The 21,020-nt window shown below is 39.2% G+C and overlaps 1 protein-coding gene across 1 annotated transcript in view; it reads right to left on the reverse strand.

Annotated features, from left to right (window-relative positions):
• Positions 1-3,306: 3,306 nt before the first annotated feature.
• The window catches only part of ATG9B (autophagy related 9B), a gene marked incomplete at its 5' end in the record, with an annotated part of 121,859 nt that continues 104,145 nt past the window's right edge, over positions 3,307-21,020 (reverse strand). The window contains 2 exon segments of the mRNA XM_053713264.1: positions 3,307-7,003; positions 10,963-11,131. Coding sequence (XP_053569239.1) covers positions 10,983-11,131 — 149 coding nt within the window.

Genomic DNA, 21,020 nt, shown 5'->3' on the forward strand with positions numbered 1-21,020 from the left:
TATCAGTGTCAATATCTGAGGCAGAATCTTCTGAACCAGATAGATCCTCATCAGAAACAGATAAGTCAGAATGATGGCGGTCACTTAAAAATTCATTTGAAATATGAGAAGTTTTAAAAGACCTTTTACGTTTGCTGGAAGGAGGAATAACAGACAGAGCCTTCCTAATAGAATTAGAAACAAATTCTTTCACATTAACAGGGACATCCTGAACATTAGATGTTGAAGGAAAAACAACGAGTAAAGGATTATTACTAATGGAAACACTATCTGCATTAGAAAGTTTATCATGACAGCTAACACAAACTACAGCCGGAGGAACAGATACCAAAAGTTTACAACAAATGCACTTAACTTTGGTAGAACCAGCATCAGGCAGCGTCTTTCCAGAAGTAGATTCTGATCCAGGGTCAGGTTGAGACATCTTGCAATATGTAATAGAAAAAACAACATATAAAGCAAAATTATCAAATTCCTTAAATGAGTTTCAGGAATGGGAAAAAATGCCAAATGAACAAGCCTCTAGCAGCCAGAAGCAATGAAAAAGTGAGACTTAAATAATGTGGAAAAAGGTAGAGACAAAAATGACGCCCACATTTTTTGGCGCCAAGTATGACGCCCACATTATTGTCGCCAAGAACAACGCCCATATTTTTTGGCGCCAAGAATGACGCCACATCCTCTGACGGCGAAAAAAACGACGCCCACATTTTTTGGCGCAAAAGATCGTCTGAGACACATAAACGTCAAAAATGACGCAACCACGTATAAACTTCCGGCGTCAATTAAGACGCCGGAAATGACAACATTTTGCGCCAAAAAAGTTTGCGCCAAGAATGACGCAATAAATTGAAGCATTTCAGCCCCCGCGAGCCTAACAGCCCGCAGGGAAAAAAGTCAATTGAAAATAATTTTAAGGTAAGAAAAAATATTTATTCATATGCATTATCCCAAAAAATGAAACTGACAGTCTGAATGAAGGAATACTGATTATCCTGAATCATGGCAAATATAAGTTTAAACACATATATTTAGAACTTTACATATAAAGTGCCCAACCATAGCTAAGAGTGTCATAAATAAAATAAGACTTACTTACCCTAAGACACTCATCTACATATAGTAGATAGCCAAACCAGTACTGAAACGAGAATCAGTAGAGGTAATGGTATATAAGAGTATATCGTCGATCTGAAAAGGGAGGTAGGAGAAGAAATCTCTACGACCGATAACAGAGAACCTATGAAATAGATCCCCTAGAGGAAGACCATTGTATTCAAATAGGCAATACTCTCTTCACATCCCTCTGACATTCACTGCACTCTGAGAGGAAAACGGGCTCCAGCCTGCTGTGAAGCGCATATCAACGTAGAATCTAGCACAAACTTACTTCACCACCTCCATGGGAGGCAAAGTTTGTAAAACTGAATTGTGGGTGTGGTGAGGGGTGTATTTATAGGCATTTTGAGATTTGGGAAACTTTGCCCGTCCTGGTAGGAATGTATATCCCATACGTCACTTGCTCATGGACTCTTGCTAATTACATGAAAGAAATTGGTTCTATGTTGTGATAGCGGTAGGCTTATCAGTGGAATTGGTTCTATGCTGTGATGGCAGTACACTTGTCAGTGAGATTGGTTCTATGCTGTGATGTTGGTACGCTTGTCAGTGGAATTGGTTCTATGTTGTGATAGCGGTAGGCTTGTTAGTGGGATTGGTTCTATGTTGTGATGTCGGTACGCTTATCAGTGGAATTGGTTCTATGCTGTGATGGTGGTACACTTGTCAGTGGGATTGGTTCTATGCTGTGATGGCAGTACACTTGTCAGTGGGATTGGTTCTATGCTGTGATGTTAGTACACTTGTCAGTGGAATTAGTTCTATGCTGTGATGTCGGTATGCTTGTCAGTGGGATTGGTTATATGCTGTGATGGCAGTACACTTGTCAGTTGGATTGGATCTATGCTGTGAAAGCGGTACACTTTTCAGTGGAATAGGTTCTATGCTGTGATGGCGGTACACTTGTCAGTGGAATTGGTTCTATGTTGTGATGGTGGTACGCTTGTCAGTGGAATTGGTTCTATGCTGTGATGGCAGTACACTTGTCAGTGGGATTGGTTCTATGCTGTGATGGCGGTACACTTGTCAGTGGGATTTGTTCTATGTTGTGATGGCAGTACGCTTGCCAGTGGGATTGGTTCTATGCTGTGATGGTGGTACACTTGTCAGTGGTATTGGTTCTATGCTGTGATGGTGGTACGCTTGTCACTTGGATTGGTTCTATGCCGTGAATGCGGTACACTTTTCAGTGGAATTGGTTATATGTTGTGATGGCTGTACGCTTGTCATAGGAATTGGTTGTATGTTTTGATGACGATACGCTTGTCTGTAGGATTGGATCTATACTCAACCCCACACTTTCATGATATCCTGCCCTGGCCTTGCTATAACCCACTCTAACAATACTCTCTCCTCTGCACTTGACACTCTTGCTCCTCCCAAACTATGCAAAACCTCACATCATCTGTTCCAGGCGTGGCACTTTCAGCAAGCACGCCCCCGTACTGCTGTGCGTGCCTGGAGGAAATCCCACCCTGAACCGGATATCATCCACTTTAAAATTTTAAAATTAGTCCCCAGAACTGCACTTCATACTGAAAGTGAGGTCTTACCAGGATTATTTATAGCAACAGAATTATGCTTTCTTCGATTTCATCTATGCCTCTTTTAATACATGCTAGTATCTTATTAGCCTTAGAAGCCACTGCCTTGAATTGCACACTTATTTTTAGCTTGTTATCTATAAGTACATCTAACTCCTTTTTCTCCTCTGTTTTTCTAAATCTAGTCACATTTAAATAATAGGTAGCCTGCATATGTTTACTAGCAAATTGTAGACCCTTACATTTATCAAAATTAAATCTCATTTGCCATTTACCAGCCCATTCCTCAAATTTTTGTAAATGTTCTTGAACAGTAATTACATCCTGCACTGACATAATCACCTTACCTTTGTATCATCTCAAATGTTGCTATTTAATTCTTCTCCCAAGCCATTAATTAAATATATTAAAATGAACATGGCCCAGCACTGATCCTTAGGGGACCTCACTAATTACTTTTGTCCAATATGAGTTTGATCTGTTTACTACTACTCGTTGCTCCCTGTGTTTTATCCTTGAGCTAACGATTTCAGCTATTCACAGCCCCTTCGTTTTGTACAATAATCTCTTGTGTAACAAAACCGTAGTGTGATACATGCGGCTTCAGTGATTAGAACAGAGAGTGATGCACAGCTCACACCTGTGACAAGGGGACAACTCTTTATTAATTGCATCATTTTTGAGTTGCGCAATATTAGATAATAAACAAGAAAACTAAGTGCAATGTCTCTTCTTTCTGCCAATGTAAACCTTCACTACTACACAAATACTATTCACCATATCGAGAAGATAAACAGGAATTTGTAATAGAAATAAATGATTATCTAAGGTGTCTGCCCTGATCTTTCTATGTGGCAGTTGGTTTAAATGTAGAACTAATATTTCACAATGTCAGTGCCATTTATTGACACTTAAAGGATCATGAAAACCATGATTCAGATACAACACACATTTTTAAACAACTTTACAATTTAGTTCTCTTATCACATTTACTTAATTCTCTTAGTATTCTTTGTTGAAGGAGAAGAAGTGCACTACTGGAAGCTAGCTGAACACATCTGGTGAGCCAATGACAAGAAGCATATATGTGCAGCCACCAATGAACAGCTAGCCCCTAGTACTGCATTGCTGCTCCTGAGCCTACCTAGCTATGCTTTCCAACAAAAGATAATAAGAGAGCAAATCAGATTATAGAAGTCAACAGGAAATGTGCTTAAAATGTTCTGAGTCAGAGTTTACTGTCCCCTTAAAGGGAAAACCAAAATGAACTGTGACCCCTGATGGGAGTTGGCTATGCACCTGTCATATAAAGACACAGAGACAATGATTTGAAGCAAACACAACATATACAACTCTGTAAACATTTATTGCAAAATAAGCCAGGCTTCAGCTTATGTCCCTGGCACAGGGGTTGTCCTATTAACAGTGAGGTAACTGGTGTAAACAGCACAGAACTACTGCTATCCTTCTATCATGGGCATCGCTTGGCACTGCTCTCAACGTGATCCCTATGGGTATCCCTCTGTTTAGTCCAGGGTAACATTAAGCCTCTTGCAACCCAACCCTCTCCAGCATCCTAAGGACAGATCATCTTCTGTATTGCGTAGTCTAAGCTTCTCTTCTTCGTCAGCCCAATCCTACAAGGCTAACCACTGACACTTAACGGATCAGCCCAATCTATCTTTTGTACTATGGCCACATGCCTTCATCCTTTGTAGTGTCTAACAAATAGTGGTCTGTGGCCAAACCCCTCCTAGCAATCTAAATAATAATGTCAAGCCACCCTCAGCATGTCCTACAACCAAAATCCTTGTTTCTCTTTGTATTAACTCAGTCTAACCACCATCAGTACAGCCTACAGCCAAAATCCTCCTTCCTCTTGGCATTAACTCAGTTTAACCACTATCAGAATCCTCATTCCTCTTTGTATTAACTCAGTCTAACCACCATCAGTACAGCTTACTCATTCCTTTTTGTTATATCTTATGTAACCATTGTCCATAGCCCTCTTACCTTTCTAGAATGACCAAGTCAAACCATACTCGGTAGAGCATATAGTAAATCTCTTTCTACTCTTATGTCTCAGTTTAACTAACTTTGGTACTGTCATTGACCATGTCTAACAATCCTTGATACTGCCTAGAGCCAAGCTGCTTTCCTCTCTATATTATCCAAGTTTAAAAAATCCTCAGCACTGCCAGTGGCTAAATTTCTCTAACATCTATATCAAGTCAAACCATCATCGTTGCCCTCTGTAACCAAATATCATCTACCTCCCTATAATGGCCGAGTCTAACCATCTTTGGCACTGTCTACAGGCAAACCCATCCTTCCTCTTAGTAATGATTAAGGTCGACCATCCTTTGTATTGTCTATGATCAAATCAGTCCATCACTGACCTTTCTGTGCCACCCAAGCTGTATTACTCAAACATCTCTCTGTACTTCCAAGACGTTCCTGTATGATTGCAGTGCCCAGAACTCACAAGTCAAACCACAGGCAATTGAATATTCTCAAAAGTAAATTAAATGTGTTCAATGCTGGAAAATGTCAGGAGCTGCAAGTGGGTCTAAAATCATTGACTCCTACTTTTATAGGATGAGTTAAGGTCAGTTACCAGGATTTCAAACACAAAAAGTCACCTAGGTTACTACCCAACATGACTGGCATATGGTCACATTCCACTAATATAACATCTCCAACACAAAGGACAACTAGTAAGATAACTTGGTAAAGTCACCCAGATATAATCTATGATAATCATTAACTGATAATTTATCAAAACATTAAACTTGAAGTTATTTATTATATTAAACATTCATAAGTGGCTACATTCTGTTTGAGAACTTCCTGTTGGGCACCAAAAATATTGTCTATGAGACATTGTAATACTGTACTTAGCATCATAATCTCATGTTCATCATGAGGTGTTGATCTTAGAAAGGGGATTCACCTTTAAACTGATCGCACTGGATAGAGTTTCAGAACCAAACCTCTTTGTAGCAATTATCACATCATATAAAGATCTACAACACTTGATGCAAGAGAAATAAAAAACATTGTTGTGTTTGATGCTAGCTTGAGGTGGAGTGATCCCGTGTTTCCTGTGATGGAACTAAGCTCACTGAGGATTTGTGTTCCACCAGCAAATAAAAGATATTGTGGATTCTTTCCATACCTGAAATTACCAGAAAAAAAGTCAGCTAGCTTCAGTGTAGGAAAGGTATCAAACATATAGATGGCATTTACTAGGTTAGAGGCATTTGAAGCAGCACATGAAATGGTTTGGAGCAGCATAATTTAGATATGGTATCATAAAGCCATTTTGTAAATTCCCATGGGCAGCAAGAGGAGCCAAAAATCCCTATCATATCCAGAAGGCACTTCTCATAATCAGACCTCCTTGGTTTGTCCAGATAGCTGCCATAGTGTCTGCAGGCAGAGAACAAGCAGGAACCCCCAGCAGCCTCTGTGATCAGCTAATACAAGCTGCTTTCACTTTCCTCTCTCAGATACTGAGGCCATATGTGCCACCGATCATGTTCCAGCATCAATGTAGTGTTAACACAATGGTTGGTAGATCTCGCTGGAAGCTCCATCCCAGCACCAGGGTTTTACCCTCCTAAAGGTAGATGGGTACCATTTTAAGTGCTTAATTTCTTTTCTGTATACTTTGGTGATACTTAGGGAGTGGGCATTAAATATTGAAATTATAACCTAGGAGATCACATAGACATTGGTCATTACATTGTCTACATGAGCCATGATATGGCTAAGTAGCTGGTAAACCAAAAGTGACCGGAGCAGAAAGCCAATTGACCGAATGATCCCAGTGTTCACATGGCAAGAGGTCACACGACTGGTCTTCCAATTCCAGACGTTCACAAATATATAACACTGTGCAAATAAATACTCTGTAACACTTTTCTTAGAAATGTGCATTAGCTTATGGTTCCTCAAGTCTCTAATGTTATGGAGCTAAGCATTTAAATGAATTGTTGTCCTTATTGCTGACAAGACAGAAAAAAAGTTGTGCAACAGCATGTTAATTAACAGAACATTGTCACTGAATTGGGATGATGGGAATCTTATCCTCCCCCATAGTATTAAATAATCATGCCCAGACAGGCAGCAGAAAGTCTCTGTCACCCTAACAAGGGGCACAGACACACGAGGCAGCAAACGCACATTGTCCGCCACACCCAGGAAAACGGCAATAGGAAGACAGGCGCCAGGTGGAGGAGCAACAAAGTCCCTTCCAGGGTACATCCTGTGTAGTGTTGCTTAGTTTGTAAAATCAAGGATGAGTGGAGATTTCTTTGATAATTTCTTCATGGGACCTGTGTGATAAGATAGAAAATAACTATCAGACAAAGCACAAAACCATTAAAGTGGTTAACCCATTAAACCCCTTCTGCTTCTAACTGCCCAGAGGTAAATAATCAGGCTACATGCAAGACAATATTGCCTTAGGTTGCTCACAGCCATTAAACAGATTTGTTCCAGGACAAGTGAGAAGCAGCTAGTAACCCCCAAACAGATATAGCTACATAACCATCATATAAAACTACAGCGTCCTTAACTAACAAACCCTAGATTACAAGTTTTGCATTGCGGCTTTTAACGCTGAATAATGTCAATTTCAGCGTAATGGCCAGGAACGCATATTATGAGTCGTGTTGGTATAGCTATACCGCAAGCATATTAGCCTGTAACGCAACATCAATCCTACATTACAGGTTGTGCTTGCGTTACGAACCATACCGCCATCTGAGACCAGTAGTTATGGATTTTGTTAAAACAAAAATGTTTCACAAAACTCATAACTAAAGTGTTACAAAGTACACTAAACCCATAAACTACCTATTAACCTTTAAACCGCCACCCTCACGCATCGCAAATACTATTTAAAATTTATTAATCCCTAATCTGCCACCCACCCTCATTTAAATATATTAACCCCTAAACTGCTGCTCACGGAAATCGCCACAACTAAACAAAGTTATTAACCCCTAAACCTTCGGTCTCCCACATCTCCACCACTAAATAAACTGATTAACCCCTAAACTGCCGGACCCCCACATCGCAAAACACTAAATTAAACTATTAACCCCTAAACTTAACACCCCCTAACTTTAAATTAAACTCTATTTAAATAAAAAGAAAACTTACCTGTGAAATAAAAATAAACCTAACATTAAACTATAAATTAACCTGACCTTACCATTCTAATAAAATAAAAAATACTACCAATTAAAAATCTAAATTACAACTAAAGAAAAACAAATCCTACGAAAAAATTTACCAAAAATAATTAACACTAAAATCACAAAAAATAAAAAACACTGAGAAATTGTCAAAAATAAAAACAATTATACCTAATCTAATAGCCCAATAAAAATAAAAACAATTATACCTAATCTAATAGCCCAATAAAAATAAAAACAATTATACCTAATCTAATAGCCCAATAAAAATAAAAACAATTACACCTAATCTAATAGCCCAATAAAAATAAAAACAATTACCTAATCTAATAGCCCAATAAAAATAAAAACAATTATACCTAATCTAATAACCCAATAAAAATAAAAATAATTACCTAATCTAATAGCCCAATAAAAATAAAAACAATTACCTAATCTAATAGCCCAATAAAAATAAAAACAATTATACCTAATCTAATAACCCAATAAAAATAAAAATAATTACCTAATCTAATAGCCCAATAAAAATAAAAACAATTATACCTAATCTAATAGCCCAATAAAATAAAAACAATTATACCTAATCTAATAGCCCAATAAAATAAAAACAATTACCTAATCTAATAGCCCAATAAAAATAAAAACAATTACCTAATCTAATAGCCCAATAAAAATAAAAACAATTATACCTAATCTAATAACCCAATAAAAATAAAAATAATTACCTAATCTAATAGCCCAATAAAAATAAAAACAATTATACCTAATCTAATAGCCCAATAAAATAAAAACAATTACCTAATCTAATAGCCCAATAAAAATAAAAACAAGTATACCTAATCTAATAGCCCAATAAAAATAAAAACAATTACCTAATCTAATAGCCCAATAAAAATAAAAACAATTATACCTAATCTAATAACCCAATAAAAATAAAAACAATTACCTAATCTAATAGCCCAATAAAAATAAAAACAAGTATACCTAATCTAATAGCCCAATAAAAATAAAAACAATTACCAAATCTAATAGCCCAATAAAAATGAAAACAATTATACCTAATCTAATAGCCCAATAAAAATAAAAACAATTATACCTAATCTAATAGCCCAATAAAAATGAAAACAATTATACCTAATCTAATAGCCCAATAAAAATAAAAACAATTATACCTAACCTAAACTTAACACCCCCTAACTTTAAATTAAACTCTATTTAAATAAAAAGAAAACATACCTGTGAAATAAAAATAAACCTAACATTAAACTATAAATTAACCTGACCTTACTATTCTAATAAAATAAAAAATACTACCAATTAAAAATCTAAATTACAGCAAAAAAAAAACAAATCCTACGAAAAAATTAAAAAAATCTAAGTTTACCAAAAATAATTAACACTAAATCACAAAAAATAAAAAATTGTCAAAAATAAAAACAATTATACCTAATCTAATAGCCCAATAAAAATAAAAACAATTATACCTAATCTAATAGCCCAATAAAAATAAAAACAATTACCTAATCTAATAGCCCAATAAAAATAAAAACAAGTATACCTAATCTAATAGCCTAATAAAAATGAAAACAATTATACCTAATCTAATAGCCCAATAAAAATAAAAACAATTATACCTAATCTAATAGCCCAATAAAAATAAAAACAATTATACCTAATCTAATAGCCCAATAAAAATGAAAACAATTATACCTAATCTAATAGCCCAATAAAAATAAAAACAATTATACCTAATCTAATAGCCCAATAAAAATAAAAACAATTATACCTAATCTAATAGCCCAATAAAAATAAAAACAATTATACCTAATCTAATAGCCCAATAAAAATAAAAACAATTACCTAATATAATAGCCCAATAAAAATAAAAACAATTACCTAATCTAATAACCCAATAAAAATAAAACAATTATACCTAATCTAATAGCCCAATAAAAATAAAAACAATTATACCTAATCTAATAGCCCAATAAAAATAAAAACAATTACCTAATCTAATAGCCCAATAAAAATAAAAACAATTACCTAATCTAATAACCCAATAAAAATAAAACAATTATACCTAATCTAATAGCCCAATAAAAATAAAAACAATTACCTAATCTAATAACCCAATAAAAATAAAACAATTATACCTAATCTAATAGCCCAATAAAAATAAAAACAATTACACCTAATCTAATAGCTCAATAAAAATAAACTAGCCTACAATAAACTGCCAATAGCCATTGAAAGGGCCTTTTGTAGGGCATTGCCCTAAATAAATCGTTTCTTTTACCTGTAAAAAAAAATACAAAGTCCCCCCAACAGTGAAACCCACCACCACTATGGAGGGTGAAATAACACAACTTTTGTTGCATTCGTTTCGCACCCTGTTTAGTGCAAAACTCGTAATCTAGGTGATAGTGACCTTGCACTGAAAATGTTTTTAACCCCTTGTAGGATTCTAAGCTGCTTATTTGCCTTATTGCCACCAAACACACCCTCCATCCATTCTGTGCAGTCTCTCTTATCCACTTTCTCCCTTTCTAATTTTTCTATTTTAGTTTCCATTTCTACTTCCTCTGTAGTACTGTCCTTATACAATCCCCTAAATCATTAACCGCCTGTTCTTATGTCTGACTCTTCACCTCAGGACTTCTTCATCTCTCACTAAGGACCTCCTCTGCCACCCAGTCTGTGTATCCCCTTTAGAGTCTCCCCTCTGACCATATCTCCTCTTCAAAGTCTCACTCTGACCATCTCTTCCCTTCAGAACCTCCTCTTCCCCTAGACCAGCTCTATTTCTCAGTCCCTCCTCCTCCCCCAGACCATCTCTATTTCTCAGGCACTGCTCTCTCTCTCTCTCAGAACCTCCCCAGACCATCCCTTCCCCTAGACCATTTCTCCCCCAAGGCCATCTCTCCCTTTCCTAATTTCACCCAGATCATGAACCCCTGTGCCTCACAGCCAGTCTAATATACCCTCACTTTCTCACTAAATTGTAATCTGTCTCCCCACTTTTGTCCAAACTTCTATCTTACTTGACCTGTTCATTGTGTTGGCTTACTCTCTCCTTTCCTGCCCATACTTACACAAGCTCAGGTAAGGCACATTAGCTGCTGCTGCTACTTGTGCTGTGTCCTGCGGGTGTAGCCTGAATAGGGCTTCTCTCCTCAACCTCTTGCAGCTGATCTTCCTCCTCCCATCCTCCAAGGTGCAGCCCACGGTATCCAGTCTGAGAACTTGACCTCACTCCTGAAACTAGGTAACCAAAAGGAAAAATTGTCACAAAATATGTGTGCCCAGAAAATGAGATTGGAGACAATGTAGTGCAGCTGTGTTATAATCTAACGGCTAGATTACGAGTTTTTGTTGGTAAGGCTGTGCGTTGCTAACAAGCCATTTTTTCTTACCGCTCACTTAAGCCAACACTGGTATTACGAGTTTTCTGCAAGCCAGCGTAAGCCTCAGAAAAGTGAGCGTTGAGCAAAATTTAGCTCCACATCTCACCTCAATACCAGCGTTGCTTACGGTAGCGGTAAGCTGGAAAAACGTGCTTGTGCACGATTTCCCCATAGGAAACAATGGGGCTGAGCCGGCTGAAAAAAAACCTAACACCTGCAAAAAAGCAGCGTTCAGTTCCTAACGCAGCCCCATTGTTTCCTATGGGGAAATAAAAGTTATGTCTACAACTAACACCCTAACATGAACCCCGAGTCTAAACACCCCTAATCTTACACTTATTAACCCCTAATCTGCCGCCCCCGACATCGTCGCCACCTACATTATATTATTAACCCCTAATCTGCCGCTCCGGACACCGCCGCCACCTACATTATAGTTATGAACCCCTAACCTACTGCCCACAACATCACCGACACCTACATTATATTTATTAACCCCGAATCTGCCCCCCAACGTTGCTGCAACTATATTAAATTTATTAACCCCTAATCTGCTGCCACCAACGTCGCCGCCACTATAATACATTTATTAACCCCTAAACCTAAGTCTAACCCTCCCTAACTTAAATATAATTTAAATTAAACTAAATAAATTAAACATAATTAAATAAATTAATCCTATTTAAAACTAAATACTTACTGATAAAATAAACCCTAAGATAGCTACAATATAACTAATAGTTACATTGTAGCTAGCTTAGGATTTATATTTATTTTACAGGCAACTTTGTATTCATTTTAACTAGGTAGAATAGTTATTAAATAGTTATTAACTATTTAATAACTACCTAGCTAAAATAAGTACAACATTACCTGTAAAATAAACCCTAACCTAAGTTACAATTACACCTAACACTACACTATAATTAAACTAATTACCTATACTACCTACAATTAATTACAATTAAATTAACTAAATTACGGGGGGGAAAAACACTAAATTACAGAAAGAAAAAAAAGAATTACAAGAATTTTAAACTAATTACACCTAATCTAATCCCCCTAATAAAATAAAAAAGCCCCCCAAAATAATAAAATTCCCTACCCTATACTAAATTACAAATAGCCCTTAAAAGGGCCTTTTGCGGGGCATTGCCCCAAAGTAGTCAGCTCTTTCACCTGTAAAAAAAAATACAATACCCCCCGCAACATTAAAACCTACCACCCACACACCCAACCCTACTCTAAAACCCACCCAATCCCCCCTTAAAAAAACCTAACACTTAACCCCTTGAAGATCACCCTACCTTGAGCCGTCTTCACCCAGCCGGGCACAAGTGGTCCTCCAGAGGGTCCGAAGTCTTCATCCTATCCGGGCAGAAGAGAACATCCAGACCGACAGAAGGCTTCATCCAGGCGGCATCTTCTGTCTTCATCCTTCCGGAGCTGAGCGGGTCCATCTTCAAGACCTCTGACGCGGAGCATCCTCTTCATCCGATGGCCGATGACTGAATGACTGGTCCTTTAAATGACGTCATCCAAGATGGCGTCCCTTGAATTCCGATTAAGGTAGGAAAAATCCTATTGGCTGATGCAATCAGCCAATAGGATTGAAGTTCAATTCGATTGGCTGATCCAATCAGAAAATAGGATTGAGCTTGCATTCTATTGGCTGTTCCAATCAGCCAATAGAATGCAAGGTCAATCCTATTGGCTGATTGCATCAGCCAATAGTATTTTTCCTACATTAATTCCGATTGGCTGATAGGATTCTAGCAGCCAATCAGAATTCAAGGGACGCCATCTTGGATGACGTCATTTAAAAGACCAGTCATTCAGTCATCGGCCGTCTGATGAAGAGCATGCTCCGTGACGGATGTCTTGAAGATGGACCCGCTCCGCTCCGGAAGGATGAAGACAGAAGATGCCGCCTGGATGAAGCCTTCTGCCGGTCTGGATGTCCTCTTCTGCCCGGATAGGATGAAGACTTCAGACCCTCTGGAGGACCACTTGTGCCCGGCTGGGTGAAGACGGCTCAAGGTAGGGTGATCTTCAAGGGGGTAAGTGTTAGGTTTTTTTAAGGGGGTATTGGGTGGGTTTTAGAGTAGGGTTGGGTGTGTGGGTGGTGGGTTTTAATGTTGGGGGGGTATTGTATTTTTTTTTACAGGTGAAAGAGCTGATTACTTTGGGGCAATGCCCCGCAAAAGGCCCTTTTAAGGGCTATTTGTAATTTAGTATAGGGTAGAGAATTTTATTATTTTGGGGGGCTTTTTTATTTTATTAGGGGAATTAGATTAGGTGTAATTAGTTAAAAATTCTTGTAATTCTTTTTTTTTCTCTGTAATTTAGTGTTTTTTTTCCCCGTAATTTAGTTTATTTAATTTAATTGTAATTAATTGTAGGTAGTTTAGGTCATTAGTTTAATTATAGTGTAGTGTTAGGTGTAATTGTAACTTAGGTTAGGGTTTATTTTACAGGTAATTTGTACTTATTTTATTTAATAACTATTCTACCTAGTTAAAATAAATACAAAGTTTCCTGTAAAATAAATATAAATCCTAAAATAGCTACAATGCAACTATTAGTTATATTGTAGCTGTATTAGGGTTTATTTTATCGGTAAGTATTTAGTTTTAAATAGGATTAATTTATTTATTTATGTTAAATTTATTTTGTTTAATTTAAATTATATTTATGTTAGGGGGGGTTAGACTTAGAGTTAGACTTAGGTTTAGGGGTTAATAAATTTAATATAGTAGCGGCGACATTGGGGTGGGCAGATTAGGGGTTAATAAATTTAGGTAGGTGTCGGCGATGTTAGGGACGGCAGATTAGGGGTTAATAAAATTTAACTAGTGTTTGCAAAGTGGGAGTGCGGCGGTTTAGGGGTTAATATATTTATTAAAGTGGCGGCGATGTCCGGTTGGCAGATTAGGGGTTAAACATTTTAGTTAAGGGTTTGCGATGTGGGGGGGTGCCTCGGTTTAGGGGTTAATAAGTAGTTTATGGGTGTTAGTGTACTTTTAGCACTTTAGTTAAGAGTTTTATGTTCCGGCGTTAGCCCATAAAACTCCTAACTACTGACTTTTAAATGCGGTAGGAGTCTGGACAGGAGAGGGTCTACCGCTCACTTTTTCAGGCGATCGTAATACCGACATTAGGCAAATCCCATTAAAAAGATAGGATACGCAATTGACGCAAGGGAATTTGCGGTAAGCTAAAATCTCGGAAAAAAAGTGAGCGGTAGACCATTTCCAGCCTGACTCGTAATACCAGCGGGCGTTAAAAAGCAGCATTGGGACCCCTCACCGCTGCTTTTTAAGGCTAACGTAAGTCTCGTAATCTAGCCGTAAATTAATAAGAGTGAATTGACTCTTATGGTTCTTGGACAATTATTTATAAATTGCAGGTGGGATACAAGGGCATTGAGGAAGCAAGTTATAGGTTTTGTTTTATTATTGGTAACATGAGCTTTTCAGACGTCTGTTCACTCAGCCAGACAATGTGGTGTCTTACTAATGACTGAGCTAAACCAAATGCCTGAAACATGGGAAACTGGAGCCACATTTACTGCTCTAGAGGAAATAACAAAGAGCCACATTTACTGCTCTAGAGGAAATAACAAAGAGCCACAGTTACTGTTCTAGAGCAAACCACAAGGAACCCCACTTACTGCTCTAGAGCAAAATACAAAGAGCCACCATTTATTGCTCTAGATCAAATCACAAGGACCCCCAGTTTTTGCTCTACAGGAAATCACAAGGACCCCCAGTTACTGCTCTAGAGCAAAACACAAAGAGCCACAGTTTACTGATCTAGATCAAACCAAAATGGACCCCCAGTTACTGCTCTAGAGCAAACCACAAGGAGCCCAAGTTACTGCTCTAGAGCAAACCACAAGGAGCACAAGTTACTGCTTTAGAGTAGTGATCTCAAAGTACTGGCTCGGAGCATATCCGGCCCTAAAAATAGTTTAATCTGGCACTCCCTTATTTATTAGGTAAATCGATTTGAGTCACATCATTTTTTAGGGTACTAAGAGGTATAACAAGTTGATATTCCAAGATAAATAACAAAATTTATGCTTACCTGATAAATTCTTTTCTTTCAGGAAGATGATAGTCCATAGGAATCCATAACATGTGGGGATATACCTTCTGCCACCAGGAGAAGGCCAAGAACCCTCACAAGAGCTTTAATCCCCCCCCCCCCCCACCCCCACCGCCAATCTCTCCTCAGTTTAATGTATAGCCAAGCAGAGAAAAGGAAACAGATAGAATGGAACTACAAAAGTAGGGTCTACAGAGGTTCAAATTAGAACTCTCAACCAAAAAAAATTAAACGTGTGGGGCCTATGAAATATCATTATCCTGAAAGAAAAGAATTTATCAGGTAAGCATAAACTTTGTTTTCTTTCAATGATGATGATGATAGTCCAATGTGGGATTTAATACCCAAGCTGAGAGTCCATGTTAGGAAAGGGTGGGGCAAAATAAGGCAGTCCTTCAGGCCATAGTGTCCAGCAAATAGGAACACTGGCCAAACACTGCTTCCAAGAAAGCAAAAAAACAAACAAACCATCTGTGATGGACTCTGGATACCCCGACTGGGTATCTCCGCCAAAACGATCCTTTTTTACCCTGGAACCTGAAGCTGTAGAGCAGAGAAGTGATTATAGCAAGTAGCCCACCCTAATAACCAGACAAGACCAGCATTAAGGTGAAAAACAAACAGACTTTATTGGGACAAACACACAGCTTCTAAACACATTTGCCATCTGATAAGAACCTTATGTGATCAAGAAATCCCTGCCCCTCCAGAAAGGCTGGCGCCTCCATATAAGCCATAGAAATGTAGAGATTCCACAATAGCTAGGTTGTAGTTTTGGGGTGCTCCCGAGGGAGCGGTGGCTATTCCAGGGTATCACTGGCCGATCAGAGGTATAACAAGTCCCCAAAAGAGCGAAGCGCTGGGGCAAAGGGCCTCTGGAGCGACCTAGGATGTTTAGCGGGCACTCGGCTGTGCCTCGAGAAGTCAGGAAGGATCAAGCAGGGCAGTGATCAGCTCTTTCAGGGCAAAGTGCAATCATGGTAACCATAAAAGGGGAACTGGTGGGAACACAATAATACACAGGAGGAGAGGTGGTGGTCTTGGCAGCCTGGTATCCATGACAGGGTGGCCTTGGCAGCCTGGTATCTGTGACAGTGCTCCCCCACACATAGTCCGGCAGACCCGGCTAGATGGAGGAGAGGCCATCTGCATTGCCGTTACTCTTTTCTGGCTGATACTGAAGTTAAATGGCTGCAAGGCTAAGCTCCACCGCAACAGGTGCCTGTTGTCCCTGGAAACCCTATTGAGCCATACCAGGAGGTTGTGGTCAATGAGCACTGTAAAAGGTCTTCTGTGCAAGTATGGTTGCAATTTATTGAGGACCCACACCAGTGCCAAACACTAATTATCCACTGCTGTGTTGCCCACTTCCCGAGGCAGTAGTGTTCGACTAATGTATGCTACAGGGTGCTCACAGCCCTCCTCATCCACCTGGCTCAGCACTGCTCCCAACCCGAACATAGAGGCATCTGTATGGACCCAAAAGCATTTGGATAGGTTAGGAGCGGCCAGGATAGGAGCAGAAACTAATGCTGTTTTCAGTTGCTGAAAGGCAGCCTCACACTTGAGGGACCACAGGACTTGCCGGGGTGTTACCTGGTCAGGTCGATCAGGGGTTTGGCCAGGGTGCTATAGTTGGGGACAAACTCTCTGCTTCCCGCATCCAACTCGGTGTCCAAGGTATTGACCTCCGACCGCCTTACGGTGCACTTGTCCAGCTTAGGAGTCAGACCCACAGCCCTGATGTGGTCTAAGATGGTACCTAGTAGAACCAAGTGTTCCTCCTAGGTATCGCTGTAGATCGCGATGTTGTCCAGGTATGCACAGGCATAATCTTGGAGGCTATAGAGGAGGCGATCTACCATCCTCTGAAATATCGCTGGAGCATTCTTCATCCCAAACGGCATGACCTTGAACTGGTACAGGCTGAATGTGGTGATGAATGCTGACTTTGGGATAGACTCCGGGTCCAGAGGAATTTGCCAGTAACCCTTACAGAAATCTAATGTCATCAGAAAGTTCCCCTGGGCAATGCGGTCTAATAGCTCATCCACCCGGGGCCTAGGGTAGGCGTCGGTCATTGGTCTGGTCATTAAGCCTATCAGGAGTCTACACAGAAGTGGGTTGTTCCATCCCGCTTAGGCACAGGCACCACCAGGGTTGCCCAGGGCCTGTTGGAGGACTCGATAACGCCTGTATCAACCATCTCGAAGTGCATGTCTTCCCTAACTGACTCGGGGGCCCAGTATGCTGACTGCCGTAAGGGCGCTTGTCCCGAGGTCTCCACCCAGTGCACCACTATTGTGGTGTCCCTAGGGTCCGGGATCGGAAACCCGCCATGGTAGACTAAGCAGCCTCTTTGGCGGACCAGTTCCTGTATGCCTGACACACGGTTCAACCCAAACCCGTCCAATGAGTCGCCCTACTACAGCACTGATAAAAAAATTAAGAATGTATGCAAAAAAACAACAAGTTAAAGCTTTGCAAATCTGCTCCAATGATGCCTCATTTTGAAAGCCCAGGATGCAACTGATCCGGTAGAAATAGCTGAGATTCGCTTAGTGGAAACATTTTCTGCCACCAGGAAGCTTTGAAAATAACCTGATTGAGCCAAGAGTCCACAATCCATTACTCCTGGCAAATACCTTTCCTGACCACTAGGAGGAAGCAAAGATTCCCAAACCCATCCCACCTCGCAGGTACCTTAGAGCAAAAATTTAAATGAGCAGCGAAAAAAGATACAAGGTGGGGTCTCGTGGACTCTTACCACCATGAAAGAAATGAATTTATCAGGTAAGCATAAATTATGTTTTCTTACATACAGGTGGTGAGAGTCCATGATCCATTACTCCTGGGAACTAAATACCCAAGCTGTGGAGTCTGTGAGTAATGAGACATAAATGGTGGGATTTAAAAAGCATCTTTTTTCACAGAAGAGCTAAATCCACAAACCCACAAGAACCCAAAAAGGGCTTTTTTTAATGCACTTAAAATTTAAACCACAGGCAAATATAAATCAAGCTGAGACAACTACCTGAAGGACCTGCCTACCAATGGCTGCCTCAGAAGAAGCAAAAACATGGGGATGCTTCCGGGCGGTGGCCATGATGGTACCTATGATTAAGTGCCGCAGGGCACGAAACATGTAAGGTCTCCTCCTCCTCCACTATATGTTTACAACATGAGTGTTGTCTTTTTAAATTATACATTTTGAATAAAGGAAGATTTTTTAATTCTTATCCTGGAGTGCCGCCTGTCCTTCTCTACATTTTGTATTCTGATGCGCTCAAACCTTCTAAGTGCTGGCACCGCTCCAACACGGACCCACTACCCGCTTTCTAAAACTCTGGAGTAACTGTTTGTTCTACCGTATGACATGGACTGAGCGACGCCGCCCCTCCTCTCACTACTGTCCTTTTAAAACAGCCTTATCCTGATGAAAGATAAGACAAAGGAGGTCACAAGAAAGAGCAGACAATTCCGAAACTCTTGTAGCAGAGGAGTTAGCCAAAAGCAAAAACCTTAGAAGAAAGAAGATTAATATCCCCTTTATGTACAGGCTTAAAAGGAGGAGACTGCAAAACCTTTAACAACAAGTTAAGACTCCAAGGAAGAGAAATGGCTTGATTACAGGCTTAATAAGTGCCAAAGCCGGAACAAAAACCATGAATGTCAGGAAGATTAGCAATCTTCCTATGCAACAAAACTGAAAGAGCATAAATCTGCCCTTTCAGAGAACTGGCAGACAGACAGACCCATATAAAAAAACATCCTGTATGAACTGCAAAATTCTACGAATTCTAAAAGAATTCCAAGAAAAAGCCATAATCTATACACCAAGCAATAAAAGTCTTACAAGCCTGGATTAAGGGTTCAATCACAGAATCTGAGAAACTTCTATGCTTAAGAACTATCTGTTTAATCTCCATACCATTAAGCTTGAGACAGAAGGTCTGGTCGAAGCAGAAGAGGCCAAGGAAAACAACTGTACTGTGACCCAGAAAAATCTTTTGCAATAGCTAAGTATGATCCCTGCAGTACTGACAAATCATACAAAGCTGAAGCTGCAGTCATGAGACCAAGTACTTCCATACAAAGAGCAAAAGATGGAAAGGAGAGAAACTAAAGGTACAAAAAGGCTGACAACAATTTTAGTCTTCTCTGACCTGTTAGAGAAAGACTCATGGAGATTGAATCTATCTGAAACCTAGAAAAGTAACTCTTTGTGTGAGGCACCAAGGAACTCTTTGGAAAATTGATCTTCCAACTAGATGGAGCTTGAATCAAGATTTCACCCAGGTAAGGAAGCACTGCAATAATCTATGATCTGATCACAGACAAAATTTCACCCAGAACCTTTGTGAAAATTATTGGAGCTGTAGCCAGACCAAATGGTAGAGCAACAATGAAAATGCTTGTCTAGAAAGGCAAAACTCAGAAACTGGTAATGTTCCCTGTTAATTGGAACATGCGGATGAGTATCCTTTAAATCTATTGTGGACTTAAACTGACCTTACTGAACAAAAGGAAGAATAGTTTCCATTTTGAAATGAGGAATTCTGACAAAGTTGTTCAGAGCTTTCAGATCCAGAACTGGTCTAAACTGAAGCAATCACTCCCATAGTTTCTAGATCTGAAACGGACAGAAAAAAAGAATTGGGCCTTTAAGGGATTCCTTGTAACATTGAACAGAAAAACCTTCCTCTGGGAGGCCTTGTTCTGAAACCTATCCAATAACCCTGGAAAATCTATTCAAAACCCATGGATCAGGAACAGACTGAAACCAAGCTTCCTGAAAAATACCTAACATGCCCCCTACCAGAGCCTCTGGAGACTTGGAAGTAGGGGTGGAAATTTTGGCTTGCTTAGATCTGTTCCAATTTGCACTAGGCCTCCAGGCTGGACCAGAGGTGCTTTGCTTCTTAGAGGAGGAATCAACTTTCTGTTCCTTCTTCTGACAAAAGGAATGAAAACAATTTGAAGCTTTAGATTTCCCTTGAACTTTTTATCATGAGGCAGAAAATCCCCTTCACCTCCAGTAACAGTAGAAATTATAGAGTCCAAATCAGAACCAAACAAATTTTTCCCTAAAAAGAAAGAGATAAAAGTCAGGATTTAGACACCATATAAGCAAACCAGGACTTAAACCATAAAGATCTTCTAGAAAGAACTGCCAAGCAGCATTATGTTGGTCAGAATGCAATAACATTTGTAAACATGAGTCACATAAATAAGCTGGAGGAGATACTTCAGCTTTTTTACACTATACACACTTACCATTGGTAGGAAAGTGTTCAGAGGACCCAGCTTCAAAGATAGATTTAGGGATAGAATCAGAATCACCTATTTTAAATAACAGCATAAATAATTATATCAAATTTAAAAAAAAGCTCTTGAGGAATGGAAAATGCACCGACGCCAAAATAAGCTTAATAACAGGACTAAAGAGCCCTAAACCAAAACTAAAATAAAGCAGGAGACAAGTAGACTCCACACCCGAAGCCTGGATAGTGCTCAGCAGAATAGGAGGACGCTCGTGAAAAAGAAAATTTCTGCTTACCTGATAAATTTATTTATTTTTTGACACGATGAGTCCACAGATCATCTAATTACTATTGGGAACATCACTCCTGCCC

Source organism: Bombina bombina, chromosome 5 (assembly GCF_027579735.1).
Source record: "Bombina bombina isolate aBomBom1 chromosome 5, aBomBom1.pri, whole genome shotgun sequence".
In the NCBI taxonomy this organism is placed as follows: Eukaryota; Metazoa; Chordata; class Amphibia; order Anura; family Bombinatoridae; genus Bombina; species Bombina bombina.